We start from the raw sequence: 22,482 nt of genomic DNA on the forward strand, positions 1-22,482 counted from the left end.
TAGTTATATACTTCTCATGTTCTGAATTTTTTAGTTTGTTACGTTGTCTAGTGACACTGGATCTGTAGTTCGGAATATAGGTCGCAGACATATTGACTGAAATGGCTCCGGAATATCTTCCCCTTGTTTGCGATTTTAATCGATATCTCAGAAACTAGTCTTCTAAGCGTTAAATAGATCCAAATTTTTGTCAAATCAGAGACAAAAAAATATTCCCAATTTTCGAGGAAAATCGAGGCAATCACATTAAAAGTTTTATTTCGAAATTTGTTGATATGTAAGTTAACCCTGAACCAAAAAGTAAAAAAAAATCGAGTTTATTTAACGAGTTTTTCGTTTTTGAAATATCGCCTAAAATCCGGCTTGAAAAGTTATTATTTCGAGGCGATTATGGACATATCCCAAAAAATACTTCTATCTAAATACCCTTAATAATCAAATGACAAGAATTTGGTTAATTTTGTGATTAAACAACAAGTTGATAATGTATGTCTGAAGAAATTTATTGGGAATTGCACTCCTCGCACACGATTGTAGCCGTCTCGGTTGCTACATGTTCGATTGTCGAAGGGATCAAATTTTGTATGTTTAGAGTAAAAGCTATTTGAGATATAAATGATTCTTATTCTAAATTTGAAAATTTCGTTATTTTGTATCATTTTTATGGAAAATTATTTGTAATTTTCTTCTTTTAGAGCTTTTCTTCTTTATTATTATTTTTCTTTAATATTGTACTTTTTAGTTGTACATAATGTACGAAAGTAACAAATTGCAACTAAAAATCGTCACGTGAGATTGCATCTGAAATCCCATACACATTATACCCGTACCCTTTCCCGTCGAAAATGCCGAGAGATTGCATAAGTGGTTAAACACCAAATATTATCGGCGGGAAAAGTAAAACAGTAAATATTGATTCAATTAGAGTGGTTTACCATCATGGTACATTAAAATTCAGTTAATAGTTACATTGAATTCCAGATCAGATTTCTAATTGATTATTTTAGGAATACATACATTATAAAAGTAGAAGATTCTTCATTATAATAATCAGTTTTCGATGAATCCGAAACATCAACCCAATCATCACTTTTATCACTATAACTAATATCACTCTCAGCTTTACCACCCTCCCAACGTCCATACAAACTATTACTTTGTTGATCATGTGAAATAGTTGAATTACATCGAGATGTATTTCCTCCACATATACTTTCATAATAATTGGACGGATCAGTTTTATCCTCTTTATTATTCGTGACATTATTATTATTGGTTAATGAATTCCGTTTAATAACATTTGCTAAAATCTCAACATCAACTCTTGGTGGAACAGACGGTGGTATTGATTTTGTTTCATTAATAATTGTTTCAGTCTCTGAACCAATTTGTTCATATAAATTACTTGCATCCTCTTCTTCTAAACGACTTGTATTTAAACCAACTTCCTCATAACTTGAATCTGAATCACCAGCTGTATTATTAGCATTAATACGCTCAACAAATTCATAATTATCGTAACTATGTGTACTAGAATTATCATTTACATGTTTTGAATACAATTCAGATTTATATTTTGTTATTAATGCATCAGTTTTTGCAATCATTTTCTCATATTTTTGTACATAACTTTCTGATGATGAAACTATTGAAATACTATCAATATTCTCATCAGATTCAGGTACACTTAACATTAATTTATCATATACTTCAGCTGGTTTACGCCATAAAAATGATGTATTTGGTGCTATTGGTTTTTTGGTTATAATTATCGGTGTTTCTTCCTCTTTAGATTCAATTTCATCAATACTTTGGATTTTTATAATATTATTTGTTAATTTTATTTCATTATCTTCTTTAACTGGTAAAGTATTTTGGATTTTTTCTGTAACAATTGTCGTTATATTTGGTTTTTCTTCTACAATTGTCGTACTTTGGGTTTTTTGTTCCTGAGATTCTTGTTCATTTACATTATTTTTTTCATTTTCAGTACAAATATTTTCTAATGATGAATCGGTTGATGATTTTAATTTAACTTTTTTCTTTCCTAATTCAATTTTTTTACCATCTAAATGATCCTGTGCTTTTTTTATTGTTGAATTTCTTGTTTTTAAACTATCAATATGTTTTAACGGTTTATGAAATTGCGATGTGGTGGTATTACTTTTTAATTTTTCAATTGTTGATGTAATTAAAATTGTTTGTTTAGCTTTTTGTAATTTATTTACAGTTGATGGCACATTTTGTTCAAATAATTTAATTGTTTCACTAATATTTTTTGATGGTGTGATACGTATAAAACTTGGTTTCCTTTTAATACTAGGTTTCTTTTTAACATGTTCGATTGTTTTGGCAGTCATTGGTTCTTTGTTAATTAAATTTGTTGTTTTAATAATTTTTGTGTTATACTTTTTTGGTAATTTTTGTTCATCAATTGTTGAACATAACTGATTAAATTTTGATGTTAATTCTTGTACACGACTAGCACTTATTGTTGTAATATACATACGATTTTCTAATCGTCTGGGTGGTAAACTTTGTTTAATTTTAAAACTTATACGTCTATTCACATTTTTCGTATTTTCTATCGTTGATGTTGATGATGTTTCTAAATCTTCGTTATTCTTTTGTCGAAGATTTTTTTGCATACTAAGTTTTCCATTAGCGCCATGTTTTGTTTCCCCATGAATTGTATTATTTACTTTGGTACGTGTAGTCATTATGGTTTATGTGTTATATCAATCGCATTATGCTTTTATTTTTGAATGTGTCACATTATTAATCTGTAACAAAAAAAATTAATATTAATATTAATGAATCATTTATTAATTGTTTTGTTATCAAATAATTTATTAAGTTTAAGTTTACTTAATAGAAGTGTTGTATCAAATATGTTATTAAGTTTAAGTTTACTTAATAAAAGTGTTGCCGGGAGACAATATAGATGCTTTAAGTTATTGAGGTCGTCAAAACATTACTTAAAATTATTCGGATTATTCGTTTAAGATATAGAGGCTCTGTATATTAAGTAAAGAGTTTTTAATCTCTCAGGGGAAGGGAACATTATAGGCATTTACTTAAAACAAAACGTTTCTAGATGATATTTAATTTTTAACTTATAAGATATTGTATCTAAAAAAATATTTAATAAATATATTCCCGTTCCATAAGTCTTTAGCCCCAGTTATTTTGATTCGAAGTACATGATGATCATTCTCAAAATTTTACATTATGTTTAGAAATATGACAAAAGAAGTGATTTAGATAGAATGTATTCTTTCTTATCTTATTTATTTATTTAAATTTTTCAAATTTTGTGTATCATCAAAGTATTTTTTATGAGCATTCCATATCAAGAAAATATATACAGTGTGTATCCAGAAAATTAAAGATTGTAATCTATTAGAGATTTTGCAATCATGATATATGTTTTATCCAGTAACTATCTAATTTAAGTGAAAATACACATACGGGAATTTGTTCCTCATTTTCCATTTCCCTTGTTTTATTGTGAAGGGTTAAACTTCATTTCTTGGTGAAATATACTGATTTATCGAATTTTCGATTAAATAGAAAGTTATTAAGCCCTCATATATGATTATGAAAATAAAAAGAAGATTTTTACAAAGTCTAACTAGCAAACTAAGACCAAAACTGAGAACAAAATTAAGTATAAAAGCAAGATAGCAAGATCAAGACCAACACTAAATATGCTAAATAGGCACTCGAATTTCGTTTTAATCCTCAATAGTTTGATTCCTGAAAAACGTGGTATATTTCTGTTCCTCTCAGATATTGACTCCAGAATTAAATTTTCTCGTTTTGAAAAGTCAATCTTTAATAAGTTGGGTGGCCAACCGGTAAATTAATTCGTTTTTTTTCTTAAACCGTATATAATTATTTTTTAAATATCATACTATAAATTTAAAAAAATTACCGCATTTTTACCTTATATGATGAATAAAAATTTAAAAATAAATATAAAATACTACTTAAAAAAGTTCAAGGTGAACAATTATATTGAAATAATAATCACAAAATATCATTATTGATGAGGATACTAAATTATTTCCTACATTTTACAATCATATGATCTTTTAATGGGTGGCCTAAATGACCGTCAAAGTTAAATTTTATTTGATCTTTTAACAAAGTCAATTCTATTTCATTTTGTATCATATTGCCCTGCATTGCTTGAATAAGTTTTTAAATTATTTAAAATCATTTGAATAAATCCTACCTAAGTCTTCTCAAGAGTTGAGTGATACTTTCACAGTGTGTAAAACTTACAATTTAAGCTGCCAGTAACACATACAGTTCAACCTGGTGATGACTACCTTGCAGTCGAATCATAAGGCGGATTTGATCTTTTATTTCAAATACCAATAGATAATTCCGACGAAATTTAGATATGAGTCTAAAATATTGTCCTATCTCCAGTTTTGCTCCAAGATTCGGTCCCATAGCCCAGTGAAGAAATATAATTCCCCAAATTTGAAATAAATTCGGGAACTCTTTTTTCATATATGGTTACATAATGAAACAAATAGAAAAGCAATGATAGGCCTACCTACCACTTTGAACCACTTGTATCCAGCTTCCTTCGGGAACCCATGAACTTTAGATACATATATTTTCCTTCTGATTGAAGGTAGATAGACAAAATTTGATGAAAAGTGGTAGGTGGATGCCATCGCTACTTGTTAAGCCACGTTTCGCGAGACAGCCATGTCCAAAAAGTCTCTTCAAAAATATCTGAAGAGGCATGAAGATGGCATTAAAATCTCCAGGCAATCGTTTTGTACAGTTTTTATATAAGAAAAATTCCCTTGCTCACATTTTTCTGAGCTAGATCAATATTTCGCCTACGTTGAAGTGAAAAAAAAACTATTCAGCAAGTTAATAAAAGGGTGTTCCCCAACAAAATAATGAATGTTTAAACAATTTGTCCTATTTCAATTATTTATAAAGTTTGTTAACCGTTAAGTAATAAAATTTTATAAAAAAAATATTATGAAGGTGTAACATGAAGTATTAATATTTTAAAATTGTTTTTATTTGATACTCATTCAAGTGTAATTACTAACATACATACATACACATACAACGTGCAATGTTTGTTATGTGATTAATGATTTATTGATATTTTCTATTTTATATAATTTACATACAGGATAAACATTTGTTATCATTTAATTTAAAATAAATTGTTATCTAAGCATATTATGTTATCTCTAAGTATTAGGTAAAAACTGGTTGAATAACACATAAATTAAAAATTTAAACAAACCCCCGACACAAAATCAGGTCTGATCGATTCGTTTGTGACATCACCTCTTTTCTAGTTGTTATCGAGTACGGAACCCTACGCACTTGAATCATAACTTAAAACATTCAAGATAAAATTACCACCCAAACAAAGAAAATGGAAATTGGTTCACCTGTTAAGGCGATACGATGCCACAGACAGACATGCAGATACACAGATGCGTTAAATTTACCTCTTTAGTCGGAGGACTGAAAAAGAGTTGTTTTGTTGTAAAAGAATGACAAAAGCCATTCTTTGACTTGCGTGCACCAAGTAAAAAAATTTCCCTTTGACCTCGCCAATTGCGATAAAGACATTCCTTATGATGTACTTAAGAAAGATTTTCATGAACATCTAGTAGATTCCTCAGAAATACCAAGCAACAGCAGAAAGCTTTTGGAATATGAGAAGATTTCTAGCATCGGTCAGTGGATATTCCAAAGAATTTAATATCTAAAATTCTCTATCATTCCCGTTAAATAGCATTACATGTCATTTATTAACAGAAAAGGAAATTCTAATGAAAGGAAGTGCACGACTATCTAATCGATTTTATTTTTATGATTCTGATTTAATATAAAAATGTTTTAACAAATTCTTTAAAAACTATAATTAATTTTTTATGAAAAACTGCCTATAATTAGAGTCTGTGGTCTGCGACTTGATTCGGAGAATTTAAATAGCTAAAAAAAGTTTTATAAATACTTATTTACGGCAAACATTTATTTTACATAATGAACTAGAAATAAATTTTTATGAGCTAAAAAATACAAAACGTTTTTTACCAAATCAGTTTCCTAAACATTTTAAAGAATCGGAACGCCTCCAGCATCAGATTTATAGTTACACATGAGTAACTAAGAAAAAAAATTATTTTCTACTTTAAACTTAAATTTTTTTGGGACAAAATTTTAATATCTCATAAATATCTGGTAGAAAAGTCTAATCATTAATTTCAAAAAATATTTAATTATATTATTCAGAGAATCAAATCTTCTGAAAAACTTTTTTCCTGAACAATGGTTTTCTGGTCCTAAAAATTAAGCGTATGTAAAAAATTCGTTTCAAAATAAGTAGATTTTTTACTCAGAGAAAAACTTTTTTAATTTGTTTTATTACTATGACAAAAGTCTAACAATGAAGAAAAGTGGTTTGCGTTTTTTAAATTGTTTTTATGGAACGATAAATAAAAAAAACTTTTAACAAAAAGAAAACCGACTTCAAAATAAATTAATATGCACTAAAAGAAAAAAAGATAATATAATGTAGTTAAAATTACTGTTATTTATGGAGACGGTGTCAGCCAAGGAAACAACTTTGACAGAACAATTTGCTACATTAGCTTGGCTGACACCGACTCCAAAAATAACAATAATTTTAACTACATTATATTATCGTTATTTTTTTACTTTTATTGCATATTAATTTGTTTTGGCAAAGTTTTTCTTTTGAAGTCGGTTTTCTTTTTGTTAAAAGTTTTTTTTATTTCGTGATTTTTAGTGAATCTGAAGTACACTAACTAATTAGTCACTAAAAAAAGAATCATCAAAATATGTTGGCATGATATTGAGTTATTCGCCCTCTTGTCGTGCATACTTAATGCAAATTTAAGACTTTTATGGTTTTCTCATAAATGTCGTTGTCAAAACTGGACCAAACTGAAATGGGAACACACGGGAAGCACCAGCTTTCAAATAGATAAAGAATCATCAAAATTGGTTCAATCAGTCGAAAGTTCTGAGGTATGATTATCCATTTATTGTCACCAGTTATTATCCTATTTGACCAAATTATTACTAGTGGAGAGTTAATTATCTTCTTTGTGTACATTGGAAAAACATTTTTTTCGGCCATGGAATTTAACAAAGCAAATTCAATACACACGGTTATCTATAATTGGTAAGTATTTCAAGGTAAATTCCAAAAATAAACAAATTATTGAAAATTTTAATTATTGATTTTTATTCACTTTTATACCACAAGTATTATACGTTTTATCCGTGTTTAGAGTCAGCTATTATAACAAAAACATGTATTTGAGATTAAATATTGGACACAAAGCTTGATAGATTCAAATGACTCAATCACACATTTCTAATATTATGTAATTTAATATTATTTTCTAATAAAAAACTTCGCCTGCGTGACATACAAATCCCTAAGAATGAAGCAGCTTTCTACGTTAAAAAGTAGCTATTTTTGTCTTGCCATAATGCAGCTATGTAAAACACGACTGAGAGATATCCCTCAAATATGAAGAAAAAATCAGCCGTTACAGGAAAACAAACATCTGTGCACTCAGGCGCATTGATATTACCAACTAATACCCGTATTCATATGCCACATTCAAGTCCTTAAATCTTCTGAGGCATCAAGTATTTTTTTCTATGCCCCTAACCTACTATCTCTGCCTTAAATTTATTCACTATTATAAGTTGCCGGAGTAATCAGGATAATACTTGGGCAAAACGGAGATAAAATTATTAAACTTTCATACGATTAATAGAAACATAAGTATATAAGCATTAGTACAGTAAAAGATGTAACAAAAATCGGCTAATAAAAGAAAATGAAATAAACCGCTTTGCTGAAACCTGGTAGAATGTGTTTCTTAGGGGTCAAATATCGTTCGTAAACCATGAGTAGAATCCGCAAATGTTTCTATTTGTTAATAAACACTAAATTCAAAATAGTTAATTAAAAAAAACTGCCCATGTAACAGTAGAATTAAAAAAATAATAAATAGGCAACTTGTATTACGCATATATGTTATAAATGTATAAGATCGTGTTTTTCATAGCTGTGTGTTTGTCAAATAATCGAAAAACTCTTATACATGTATAACATAAACGAAGTACTAGTTACCTATTTATTCAACTCTTTTAGCCATTAAGTCACTTTAAAGGCTAAGAGAGTTGAGGATTTATTTGGATTTCGAAATTTCCTTGTTCCGCGAGTGGTTCTCATATTGAGTCAATATATTCATAGGGATTACATACTCTCACAAAAGAAATAGTTTTCTTTTCATAAACATGAAACGTGACTCAGTAGACAAATTGTTTGTTGCATATTTCTTGTTCAGCGAGTTAAATTTTATGTAAAATAGTATTCTGGGTTCCAAATTTTAGTAATAGAAATGTAATTAAATTGTTTGCCATCAGGTGTTATATGATGGCATGTTATTATTTAATTCTTAATCGAATCATTTCAAGATTTCAAGTAGTTGTAAATAAATATATCTGGTTGTAATTTTACTTGTAACACACGTAACAATTACACCTAAATCAACTGCCTACACCCAAACATAAATTTTAATAAAAACAAGGTTTATATTATTATATTATATACACAAATATTGTACGAGGTCAATAATCTGTTATTATTATAACGTTTGTTTGTTGACAGAATCTTATTTTTAGCATAATATTTGTTTACAAAAAAACATGAAGATTATTAAAATTAATGATTATGTTTCTTATAACTTATCGTTGGTTAATCAAATTATCACTCTTACGTATAACGTGTTAAAATTATTGTATGCAAATGATAATATAACTTTATTTCTTACTCTCAATTATTGTCTTATTGATAATATTTATACCTAAATATATGATCATCCTAAATATCACTATCTATGTGTCTAAATATTCGCCAAAGATTCAAAAATATTAGTTTATCCTTTTTATTACAACTTGAAACATGATTTTTCAGAATAACACGTATTGGGAAATATTAACCAATCAAAGGAAATCAACGTTTTGACAACACCTGATATATTTTTTATGTGATAAGTTTAATTTCAAAGCTCCAAAATATAATTGTTGCGAGTTTAAATTATTACGCTTAAGAAAGTTGTAGTGTTGGATGTCGGACATCATGTTCTGACATCAGATTGGACCTACTTTTCCGGGTTGCTTTAATAGTCAATTTACATTCTAAAAGGTAAGAGATAGAATAACACTATAAATTAGAAAGTTGATGAAAAACTAACTTCTTTTCTTTTTAAACATTTTTTCGAAAATCGTTAGCTTTCGGAGGAAATGCGACTGAAAAATATATCATTATTGCACTTAATCGAAAAAAAAAACACGCTAGTTACATAAAAATGCTTTAGCCTAAGTTGTCAAGGGCAATAGAGGACTTTCGCCTGTGTCCAAGACTTTGACCTACAATTCTAGCTTCAAAGCCTTTTTACGTTGATTATCAAATGATCTTGAAAATTTACTTGGAATTAAAAGTTGGTAACATAGACGAATGAATTTTATTGTCCTTGATGACAAAAACATTTCATCTAAAACATGTTTTTGGCCAGATTTTTGACATTACCTCGAGAACTACTCATTAAGTTGTCAAATGTTGTCAAATGAACTGGTAGTACAGGCTTCTTTACTTTGTATATTGAAAAATTGAGACAACTAGTACCAATCGATTTGAAATCTCAATTAAGTTAACTAGATAAACGCTTATAAAAATAAGATTAGATTTTTGTCAATTATAGAAATATGTAAATACTTTCTCTACAATTATTATGATATATCTGCAGTGTACTCACAAATATATCGTTATGAGAAAGTAATTATAAATCTGAATCATTTCGGTATTTTATTTAACAATTACACCTGTTTTGAAACGATTGTAAAATGAAACACTTTCTAAATTATTACATTTATAATAATTATATGAATTATTTTTATTATTTTTATTTTTTAATATTATAAGAATGATTTGAAGTATCATTTCAATGGAGAGAGAATGTTTTGTCTCATATTAAAATATTCTATTAGCACATATTAATGCGCATACCATTCATTAAGAAAATGGATAAATTATGTCAAGGGATCATATACGTATATCGTACAGGATGTGTCACGTAGGTGCCAAAAATTCTGAATACTTATTATATTCCAACATACAGGATGATTTATTTCTAATGACACTTCATAGTGAAGGTAACGAATAAAGGCAATTCATAATAAAGGTAACATCACCATATCGATCTCCGAATATGCGCGTTTATTTTTGTAAAAATTTGGCACGATTTTTACCCGACTGCACCAGAAGAAGGTTTATGTTTTTCGAGTATGTGTATGTATGTATGTGTCTGTAGCCTAAACGGCTTGGTGGATTTTAGCTGGAGAGGTGTCGTTAGATTCGTCTTATTGCGGGAGCGACACTGGTTATATTAAAATTATAAAAATTGAATGACCTATTTTTAGCGCCGTATTATCCGCGTTTGATCTCTAGAACGTCAAAAAGGATATGAAATTCGGCGAAATATGTAGGGTGAGGTATTATGGAATAGATAATGATACTTCACTTAAGATAGTTCGATGTATATGTTTGATTCTTTGTGACGCTTTGAAAATCTATATTTAAAAATCCTAACTAAATAGTATAAAATTAAAAAAAAAATGAACTTAAAAACCCGACTGCGATATATAGAAACTGAAACCAAAAAACAAAACACATAGCGACTTGAACAGTTGGCTCATGAATTATTGGAAAAATTTTAGCTGGTCTAGTTTTTAACGGATCCCGGCTGTTAAAATCGCTATGCAATAGCTATATAGCTTCTGTCAGTTACATAATAAAGTTACCTTTTCTGTGTGTCTTCTACCTAGCTTCTATTTGTCTTTCAATTATATATTGAAATAAACACGTGAAATAATAAATCAAATATTTGAACCTTTTAGCAATATTACTCATTATCAGATCATTTTTTAATTGAATGATATCAAGCCTCTGGTGTTATCTATATGTGAGTGAGACATCTTGTATGAAAGACAAAGATGCAGTAAGCGAAAGAAAGAGAGTCATATTAATAATTACAATATTAAATCAAACGTGATGGAAACACGCAAAAGACATCATGTATAAATTCTTTTTTATTATACAGGCGTGTAGAATTATAATCAATTGTCTTACCTAATATTACAATTTCCTTTTACTTTAAGGAAGAAACTTTTTTAAATGGCGTGATACATGTAGAGAGTATATTGTACACCAAAAAGAAAAAGTTTTCATTATAACCTTTCTGGAAAAAATAATTATTGATATATGTGTACATCTTAAGTGAATTATGAAAATGTCAAAAAAGTTTGAAAAAAAAGTGCGTTCGTAGGACTACCCCGTTAGGAACGAAGTTTTTTTAAACTCAAATTAACGACCTATTGTTTGCAACGGCAGTAAATTAGAAATACCTACTATTTAATTTATAGGTGTTTTCTAGATGACCCTTTGATTTACATAGGGATTTACTAATAAACTTCCTTTCTGTATTATACAGTCAATATATACCCTTCATATTAAAGTTTTAAAATCATTTATATTATTAATTGTAGCTTGTAGCAAATCTTGAACTAAATTTCTAGGAGCTTTAATCGGTTCGGACCTTAGGCGATTAATCGGTTTCCGTTGGTCTATAATTTTATAATTATCCAATCCATATCTCATTTTCTTACGTGAAAATTTTTACCAGTTCGTTCATCCTTGCAAGCCACGTTAAGGAACTTCATTCCAATAATTGGAGATTGATATAAAAAGTATCATTTTTTATATAGTTGTGATCATGAAGATACTAAGAAGGAAAATAAGATTTAGGTGGTTAATTATGTGCTCATGTCTAAGTACTTTTAATGAACACAGCTTATTAAAATATAGATTTGGAATAAGATAATAAAGACCAGTCTCACATGAAATGAAACATTAAATGGTTCAAATTAGTAACATTCTTCATAGGGCTCCTGCTTGAATCTAAACTTACATGGGCATGAAAATGATTTTTTTTTTAAATGTCTTAAAATAAATTGAAAATCAGAAATTTTTAGCTTTTTTTTCGGAAATATGCACCAGGATACGAAACCGCTCTTAGGTGCCAGACGTACTCCATCTCTAGAGAAGAAAAGAAAAATCAGAAATTCCGGCTTTATGAATTCTTATGTATAACCAATTGCATTTTTTTTAAAGCTACATTTGAAATTTCTCATGCACATAATAAAATCGTCTGCATTAACATTCATTTCACAATTTTACATGACACTTATATGTGGTTAAATGTCTATAGATGCTTAAGTTTTTTATGATAACAATATTATTATCTACCTGTGTTTAAACATGATATACAAACTGTCTTTTACAATATTTGATATACATTAATACACTACTTGTTTGGATACCAATTCCTGCAAGACAAGCGTTTTAATATTTTGGGTTAAGGTTGTCTAAACGAGGAAGAATTGTAAAAGAAGGTCAACACAGCCTCGTTTAACTTAACCAAAATATTATCTCGTCGCTACTCACTAAATCAAAAAGAAACTTTTTTCATTTAAGCAACGTACTACCATATCTGGAAACTACTTGATAAAAGGAAATATATAGTCAAAAATAGAATAAAAACCTCTTACACACCAATTTATTGATCGTCACCGTAGCATGACGTGTTTACTTAATTGAAATAATCATAGAATGATTAAAGAATTAATTTTTCATTTCGAGAGCGGCTGTAATAGGGGGGAGGGTGGCTCAGATGTTCGGGCCATTCAATACCTGTGTACGGATCACAAAGGCTGATTATGGTACTGTCTCTGACTGGTTAGGTGATCAATATAAATGACGCGTGACCTGCGGATCATATCTGGTACTGTCAACCGTGCCATGGTCTGCGTATATTTCGGAGATATTACCAGTTACTTCGCATTCCTATAGTTCTGAGCTAGCCAGAACCCGAGCGATGGCCAAGTTGGTTATATTTTTCAAGCTTTTGCTGCCGAGCTACATCTAGGGCATCTGGAGCACCCTAAAATGGAATACAGATGTCTTTGATTTTCACTTCCTTACTAGTCTCATCCAGGATCATCAGGTCAGGATGAAGAGTACTCCTTACGCCGAGTACTTGTCTGTTGATGTTTAATAAACAGGTTTGGCCCCAATTTTAATCGGTGTATATACATTAGACTTGGCCAAGACTCGAGAAAAATTCGAGGAAGGCTGGACTACAAATCCTTGATTTATTGCCATTGGCCGTGTGTTAACATTCCAAAGATCGGTTTCGTAGGCGTGAAAAAGGATTTGGCAAAGGTTGGTAAACCAATGTTTACTCAATGTCCTCAATATCAATTCTATCAAGTTTAGCACATCCTAATGGATCTATGTCAATGAATTGATAATATCAATATACATTTTATCTATTTCGCAGCCATATAGCGCCGTATAGGACCCAAACAAAAGCGTGGATTACGTAGATACTTGGAGTGAAGTTGGAAGAACGATATTAAAACATTTTATTTATTTATTAAATTATTATATAATATAAAAGACATTAGGTAGTTCAGAGTTATCTTGCAACGAATGTCATACACAGTTATTATAAAAATGTTTTGACGTCATTGAATTTTGTATTTAGGTATTACCTAATATATTCTTTATAAAACAATAATTACATATCTCTCCTAGTACAATATGTTTTTATATGACTGACCTTCAACATAAAACAATACTTAAAGAACACGTACATAAGAAAATTGAATGATCATACATCGATTAGAAGAGTACGTATAAAACAGGTCACTAATGTTAAAATAATTTATTATATTAGTTTTACATCCTGCATTCAACGTGCTTCAACAATTCAATATAATATGACAAGATTAGTTAAGACCATCGATCAAATTAATGGCAAAGTCGGGGAAGTCCATGATGTCAAAAAAATTAGTTTTAATTAACTGATTTTCTGGCAATGTGTAGTCTTAAAAGCTTGCAATGTATAAAGTCAGGTCAGAGATTAACAAAATAGAGCATGCAATTAATGATTTCTGAATCACTAATTTTTATGACTCTTTCCAAATAATGGACTCAATAGAATTATTGTATATGAAGTTCGTCAACTATGCTTTTGATTTCTGCTTATAAAAAGGAATTTGAGAAATTCGAGCAAACTGCTAGAAAGTTCTGATTTGCTGAATACAGCTTTTTGATTGGATAAAAAAAAAAAAATTCGTAAATATTTATGAAATTTTAAATCAATGATATAACTTAAAAGCAAGGCAATAAAAAACAACACCACTGGGAAAACATATCTTCCATTTTTCCCCCAAAAAAACCTTGTTTATTTTGTATGAAATTCAAATCTAAAGGGGAGAGTTGTCTTGGTTGGCATATTGTCATTTTCGATTAACTTTCATGAAAGTTGATTCTTTATTTGGCTTTCCTAATGGTACTTTTTTCGTACCATTACAAATTTGGAAAGTCTTATTTTTACTTACGGTTCGCTTACGGTATCAGATTCATACTAAAATAGAAATCATCATGGTAAAACTTATGAAGGTGCAATCAGACGGTAGTGTGGCAAAGAGACTGCTAATTTTCGTCAAGATTAGTTTTTTTTTTTAGTCAGGGTTAGCCGATCTATTTTTTTTTTTGTGGTCATAAAAGCCATAAAAGTGAAAGGTCATTAAACGCACCATGAACTTCATTGCGGCTGTATTTAGAAAATGTTTCGTCATTTTCTGCACATAATAATTTCAACATGTATTTCGTCGATTTTCAGCGTTGGGTCTCAACTCTCAACGTAGGCAACAATGGGTCTAGCATTAACTACATTTGTTCATTTTTAAATAGTTATTACTTTTTATTTTTCTCCAATTTGGGATTTATGGGTAGATACTCTTTCCCCAGACCTTTTATGTACCTCCACCTATCGGGCCAGTTTTTTTTTTAATGTTCAGGAAGGTCCATATATCAAAATCTACATCTAACTTCTTGCCGCTAGAAAGTTTGGCCATTGCTATGGGCCAAAAAAGCCCATTATTATAATAGGTGATTTTTGAAAATTTCAAAACTAGAAAAATGGGCCAGAAACGTACATTTGAAGGTTTTCGGGATCGCTGATCACTATTAAGAAGTCAGAATTTCGATATTCTTCCCCCTTCTTGGGGTAATTCACCCCGCTGGGGGGGGGGGGAGATTATATCGAAATATCGAAATTCTGATTTCGGAATAGTGATCGGTGACCCCAAAAACCCTTGATTATACCTTTCTGGTCCATATTTTCAAGGTTTTAAAATTTTCAAAAATCACCTCATGGATTCTAATGATTAGCCTATTGGGCCCATAGCAAAAACCAAAACTTTCTAGCGGCAAAAAGTTAGATGTAGATTCCGATATATGGACCTTCCTGATAATTTAAAAAAAAAAAAAAACTGTCTCGATAGGTTGGAGTACAAAAAAATTCGCTATGAAATGGTAAAATGACACGACTAATAAGTCAAAAGCATATAGAAAACCTTGACAGCCTTCCCATATATACGATTGTAGTAAGTTTAAACTGAATACATTTTATTCAATATTGAATTATTGTATTCATTTCTCCCACATTATTAATTACATGTTATCATAAAAACTGTTTTATGATGTATGGAAGAGCAGCTCTTTGTAACTCTCACTTGATTTTTTTTTTAATTGTAAGATGAATGCAACGTTTTATGGTTTTGTAAAACACTAAAAACGTGTATTGGAATAAAGTCATGAAACCACGTTCTTTTTGTGATTTTTTTATTTGATAATGGATAAAAAAATCATTACATTCGTCTCGGCAAAGTGATAAAAGAATTTTCACCATATAATAATTTTTGTTCACAGAATTTGTAATTATTATTTGGGTTTTTCCTGATTCGATTTCAATTTATCATGTATAAATAATCACTGCACAAAAAGAAATCTAAATCTAAATATAAAATTCTTCTCGGCATTTATTATGTCTTTTAACTTTTAATCAAATTTCTCAAACTGTAGATTCTGAAACTCCTTGATGAGTAGATCAAAAGTTTCTATGAAAAAAAATTTCTACGCAGGATGACAGCTTAAACATGCAATACTAATGGCACAAAAATTAAAAATTTTTTTGAATTCTCGCCACAAAATCATGCTTGATCGATTCGTTTGTGACATCGCAGCTTCTAAACGGGTGATTTATTTATTTTTTATTTTGTTTTTTATGGTAATTTGATAGAGATCGTTCTTAGTTATGTTTAAAGAATATAATCAGTCGTTTGGAGATCATCACCTATATATAGTTGTTATCGGATACGGTCCCCTAAACTCGAACTTGAAATACAGCTAAGAACACTTTCGATCAAATTACCTTTTAAACTGTGTTAAACTGTTTAACTTATAGCATCCATCTTAAATAACCCGAATATTTGGATAATAAATAACCCAAATATTTAGGATATTATAAATGAGTAGATTTTGAATCCAGTTTCAAAAAGTTTGATCGTTTACCATTTCCAATAATGAAAATAAAGGATCCATAAACTCATTGTCAACAAAAAATTTTCCAAAATGCGCAAAACACGTGTAACAAGATCTTTTATTGCCTATCGTGCGTTTCCATTACATTTTGTTACAAACTAGTCTTTTATTTTTGAAATAAATAACTTGTTAAATATTTTGCAGACATTAAAGCAATCCTTCAAGTAAATTAGTATTCATATGTTCTATTTGACATAAATTAAAATACCGTTATACTGAAAGAATTTTAAAAACAAACAGGTCAAAGTTTACATTATAAAAACAAATATTTAAAAATAATCTAGTAACTTTTACTGCCTAATTTCTCTATATGAAAGTTTTTTTCTTCATTAATTTCATAAAAAAAACTCAAATGATGAAATTATTTAATATTCAATATGTAATATTCAATATAAATATTATATTCTTAGCTAGTAATACTTTAAAGTATGAAAACATTATTAGACGCGGTTGAATAATGAATTTATCAGTCAATCAATATATAAGTTGTTCCATAAAAATCGCCAGTGTAGTTATTCTGTAAGTGAAAATTCCAGCTAACGGGGTTAAGTGTTAAAATACTATATAGAAGATACATTAAGTATTACGAACAAGTAAACGATTACATTAAGGATTTGACTTTAAGTTTAAATTATGGCAAATCTATAGACTTGGAAAAAACACGTTTCAAATAAAGGTCAGCAGATAAATGTAGCCAATCTAACACGAAAATGGTTATCGAAAAAGTAGCTGGTAACCGAAATTAATGAAAATTAAGTGCATTCGACCTGTTGCAACATCTTTGTAATCATGATTTGTATGAATCGTTTCCTAATGTTAGTATAGCTTTAAAAATTTATAATACACATACTACCAACGACATTTGCAAGCTGTGATCGAAGCTTCAGCAAACTGAAAATAATTAAAACCTGTCTGCGTTCAACGAAGATACTACTTTTAAGATGAACTTTAATGACCTAATACATTCTTTCGCAGAAACAAAACTACGCCGTGTACAGCTATAGTAAGATTAGAGAGGGAAAAATACCGGATCGTAAAGATGATTAATTATCAGTTTTCTTTCCTGGTTGCATATTTTCTAGGCCTAATTTTATGTCGCTCAAATAAAAATTATTAGTAAATAGATATTAAAGAGTGCTAATTTATTAAAGGGTTTTTATTTTCCCCAGTGATAAACACCAAGACTAAAACCAGACTAATTTGACTGTCTTTAGCTAACTCACTTAGGCTTGAACTATGATGTGTCTTAAACATTAGTCTTGGCCCTTTTGTAATAAACTGCTTCGGTCTAGCATACTTGTAGTTGTACTTTAATCTTGCACTTACACATATGCAAGACCAAAAAAGACGTACAAGACCAAGGCCAATGAGTAAGACAAGGGCGCTAAAATCATTACACCAAATTCGTGAAACAAAGATAGGGAAATACAGTTTTGGTCTTGGTCTCGCTCATCACTATTTTCCCATAAAAAATGTCACTCATTACTATATATTTTTTTTTAAACAATTTATCTCAAACCTTGGAGAAATGAGGGCACCATTATCAAGTTCTTTCCCCGCTTAAAGAAAACGTAGATTCGGGGCTGATTAATTTTTCAAAATTTTTTTTAGTTATAAACTTTATATTAAATTAAAAATATCTCTGATATATTAAAATAAATATATGTAGGGTATAAATAAATAACTAATTATTTCAAATCAGCCTATATATATTTATATAAGTACTTTGAAATTGTCAAAAGAGAATAAAAGAATTCATACGTGCCAAAAATTATTGATTAAATATATTAAAAACATTTATTTTATTGATCATTATATTTGGATAACGTTTGAAGGGCTCATGTTTTATTTTGTATATACGTGTATTGCAAAGTGTACATTTTACAATAAATTTTTTTTATAATTCCATTTTTTTAAACATAATATCAAAGGCCCTTCGATAGAATTTGCTACGGTTCCCGCTCTTGCTTAATCATTCAATGCCAAGAGTCTATTTCAATCGGAATGAAAAATACCCATAATTCATCAAAAAAATATATATAATTCTTCCAAACACAGCCAATTTAGGTAGCATTTCAAGGAGAGTAGAACCTTTAGTTACGAAATGAATTATGCTAGTAATTTCAATTCGAAATTCGTTATCTGTGCTTTTGTGAGTATCTGTTAAAATATATTAATTCTCAGTTGTTAGTTTGAAAGGGTCGTTCGACACTGCCGACGTTCATTAGATGGTCTGAAGATGATTTTGCTACCGTGTATAAAAAAACCAATAACCTCTGTTAAATCTTCTCTTTGAAGCATTTTTCAGATTTCCAGACTTTGGAATACATTTTAACCGCCTCTTCCAGACTATTTAAAATTGTTGGAACGCCGATTTTCCAGTGACTGTTATCGCCTCAGTTGTACATTTTACCCTATTCCATAAATAGAAAATGTTATGCCTCCGTTATACACTTCAGTTTATGGCATGAATATAAAATGCTACAATCTTGGTTATACATTTCTGTTTATTGTATGAATAGAAAATGTTACAATTTACAGACTATGGGATTTTCTCTAGAAAATCTAAATTTACGCCTACCATTGCGGCAGTCGGATCACTGTAGCGTATCAACCTCAAGTGATAGGTATTTACGAGTTATGTGAGTGTATAAGACAGAAAAATCTCATGTGCAGCGACATTAATATCTTAACAAACAGGCAAGCAGCGCTAAAATCTTTCACCTCTGTCTGCCTAACTCAATGTAAGTCTGGTATGGGTACCTGGACACAGGGAAATTGTGAAGCCTGCGAGCTTGCTAGAAATGGCAAAATGCTGTCGGACACAAGCATCAATGGACATCTAGGAGTTTCATTTACGAACTGCAAGTTGCTCCTCAAAGGGAATATGTTAAAAAATACCAATCTCAGATGGTGGAGTAACGTGGAGCAACGTGCTTGTGGTACTACAAGAAGATATGGTCTGAGTACAATCGTAGGTGTTTCGAAGATCTTATATCACTTCCAAGGGCCTCTATTAGCAAAATGGTTGAGGCTACTACTGGACACTGCCTAGGCGGCAGGCACGCTGAGCGTCTGGGCCTTACAGTATATAATGACTATTGCAGAAGTTGTTACAGTGACGAGAAGGAAGAAACCATGTCTCATCTTCTCTATCGTTGACCAGCTCTTGGCACGATGAAGTTGACTCACTTGACTCAGCCTTTTTTGACGACCTCTCCGACCTGAAGTCCGTTGATATCAAAGCACTTCTGCTGTTCTTATACAGCTCCAAATAGTTCATGTAGTAGTGCATTTAATCACACCTTATACATTCAATGATATTATAAAATGATTTTACATCAACAACTTCATTGAAGACGCCAAGAGGCCTTTAAACTCCAACTTTAATCTAGGCTCAGACCAATCTAGCATTATCATAACTTGAACACAATAGCACTTGCTATTGTGTTCAAGTTGGATGTAAATGATTCCACCAAAAGTCCCTATCCATAAAAGACCCCAGATCTGTTCACAGTCTTGTCCTTTTTTAACGTTACCTTTTTCATTAAATCAGCTGTGACCAATCTGGTGAGTTAATCATACCCTAAACAAGTGATCCCTGTCAAAGTCTTCCTTCGTAGCCAACTGGGATTTAATTGTGATACTATTAAAACGATTTACTATTTGAAAAATCAAGAAAAGAATAAATTATACCAATTATATAGATATAATGAATAAAAAAATTTAATGCTAATTTATTACATCATGCAATAAGCAAGTTTTGGTTTAATTCGTTCAACCGGAAGTACCACTTTACACTTGATGTAAACTAGCTGCACATGGTCTACATTTTGATATTTATAGTAATAAATATTAATTTAAATATAGTTTCAGTGATAAATAATAAATTTAATTAATAATTAATATCTTAGTAAAAAAAAATCATCAGTATACTTTTATTTTTTGGAAATTGAAGTTAAAATATTATCGCTTTGACCCAAAATCTACTTTTTATTAATGAACAATTTTTATTTATTATTTTTTTTCTACTTATGTCAAACAATTGAAAAATATTACAAAACATCTTTTAAGTTATTTTTTAAGTATAGTTACGTTTGTGGGGGGTCTTTTATATCTCTGTTTCCAACGAGACGTGTTGAATCAAAGAATCTTTAATATTTTAATGTGAATTACATGATTGACTTAAGTGCCAAAGTTGATAGAGCTTAGTCGAATTGGGCAGTGGCGATTAACGGAAAAGATATCTTTGGAATTTTTAAAATAAGATATATCTAAGACATACCATATTGAAAACACTAATCAAAGGATTAAAAGAAAATAAGGTCATTTGAAAGGTGAATAAGAATTAACTCTTCCACTCCTACATTTTATTCTACTTGAATCAATTATAAAATAATTAAAAAATTCTCATAATATTTTTTTATTTTATAATAATAAATGTGTGGCTTATGGCATAAACAAAATATGACAAAATCAATTAAGAACACTTAACCAATAGCTATGAAGTATTTGAAATTATTATTATGCATAGATAAGACTGAATAAAAAGACGTGTTATTGACATTTTAAAGACAATGAAAAACCAGTATATTCATTTATAATTTTTCTTTTTATTTTCATAATTTGTTGACGTGTCATATTATCACATAGGTATTTTTAAAAAAAATTTATATCATTTGTTTACCTCTTCACAACAAAAAATAACATCCAATCCAATCACATAAATAAATAAAACACTAAAAACACCTCAAAAAATCACTGAAAACAAATCACACACACGAAAACGTATAGTATATATCTTTTTAGTGTTTAAAACAAATGCAGTCTAGAAAAAAACAGTTGGAAGAAATACAAAATAATACTTTTTTTGTATAATAAAAAATATTTTTATAAAAACATGTCAAACATAAAATAAAACTTTCACAACACTCAAACCCCAATTATTATACTGCTCTAGCACATAACAATTAATAATAATATATTTATTTTTATTAATATGAATTATTTTACCAGAGTTTCAAATAAAAAATGATTATTATTAATGGTATATAACATAAGGTCAGTAAACGTCAAACGTGATTGAAGAATATATGAAGTAGTCTGTCCGAGGCAAAGATTCATATGTTGTTGACTGCTTGCGTTTTGTAAATTATCCAATGTATACGCCACCATCTCAACACAAATTATAATATGTGTTGTTCAGTCCAGTCTATCCATACTCCATCCATACTGACTTTACTTCATTAAGTTTGTTCTTCGTGATATGGTGTAGTATACTAAGCCTAAGTAAAAAAAGATAGTGTTATTAGACTATAATAACACTGTTTTTTTTACTTATACTTAATGTAGTAAACCATATCAAAAAGAACACAAAATTGTGTATGAGTATGTATTTTTGTGTTGTATTGTATGCTTAACTCATCTCGGAATCAATCGTGTTGGTTCGGTGTATTATATATCGTTGTATTCACATGCATATACACATTCCATACATTCCAATAATGTATTCATGTATATAGTGGTGGTTAGAACAACACACAACAGGTAATTTATTAAATTCTATACTGTTATGTTCAAATAACTAGAGCCAAGATTATTACACTAAAAAATACCTATATTTAATATCAAGTATATGTTTTACACTCATCATTTGTTGTTTGTATCAAAGTATAATTAGGATTGCCTATAATTGAAGATTGAATACGAATTCCAGAGTTTTTACTCTAAAAATGTCTCAAATAACCAACCTATTAATTGTGTTTAAAAGGACTATAACAAATATTATTATGGACAGAAAAGAAAAAATACTTTAAGATATGTACAAAATCCTCCAAAAAAGTAGGTACAGATCATCGGGATGAACA

At 29.5% G+C, this 22,482-nt stretch overlaps 1 protein-coding gene across 3 annotated transcripts in view; it reads right to left on the minus strand.

Moving 5' to 3' along the window:
• Positions 1-21,319, minus strand: part of LOC123295048 (MATH and LRR domain-containing protein PFE0570w) — a 58,661-nt gene extending 37,342 nt beyond the window's left edge. The window contains exons 1-2 of one of the 3 annotated variants that reach the window (XM_044876257.1): positions 21,303-21,319; positions 1,018-2,783 (exon numbers count right to left, since the gene is read on the minus strand). In XM_044876257.1, the coding sequence (XP_044732192.1) occupies positions 1,018-2,720 (1,703 nt within the window). In that variant the 5' untranslated portion in view covers positions 2,721-2,783; positions 21,303-21,319. Of the gene's footprint in view, positions 1-1,017; positions 2,794-10,905; positions 10,911-21,302 lie in introns of those variants that run through there. The other 2 variants (XM_044876256.1, XM_044876255.1) reach the window with 2 other exon arrangements.
• Between the last annotated feature and the right edge of the window lie 1,163 nt (positions 21,320-22,482).

This window comes from Chrysoperla carnea, chromosome 3, assembly GCF_905475395.1.
Source record: "Chrysoperla carnea chromosome 3, inChrCarn1.1, whole genome shotgun sequence".
In the NCBI taxonomy this organism is placed as follows: domain Eukaryota; kingdom Metazoa; phylum Arthropoda; class Insecta; order Neuroptera; family Chrysopidae; genus Chrysoperla; species Chrysoperla carnea.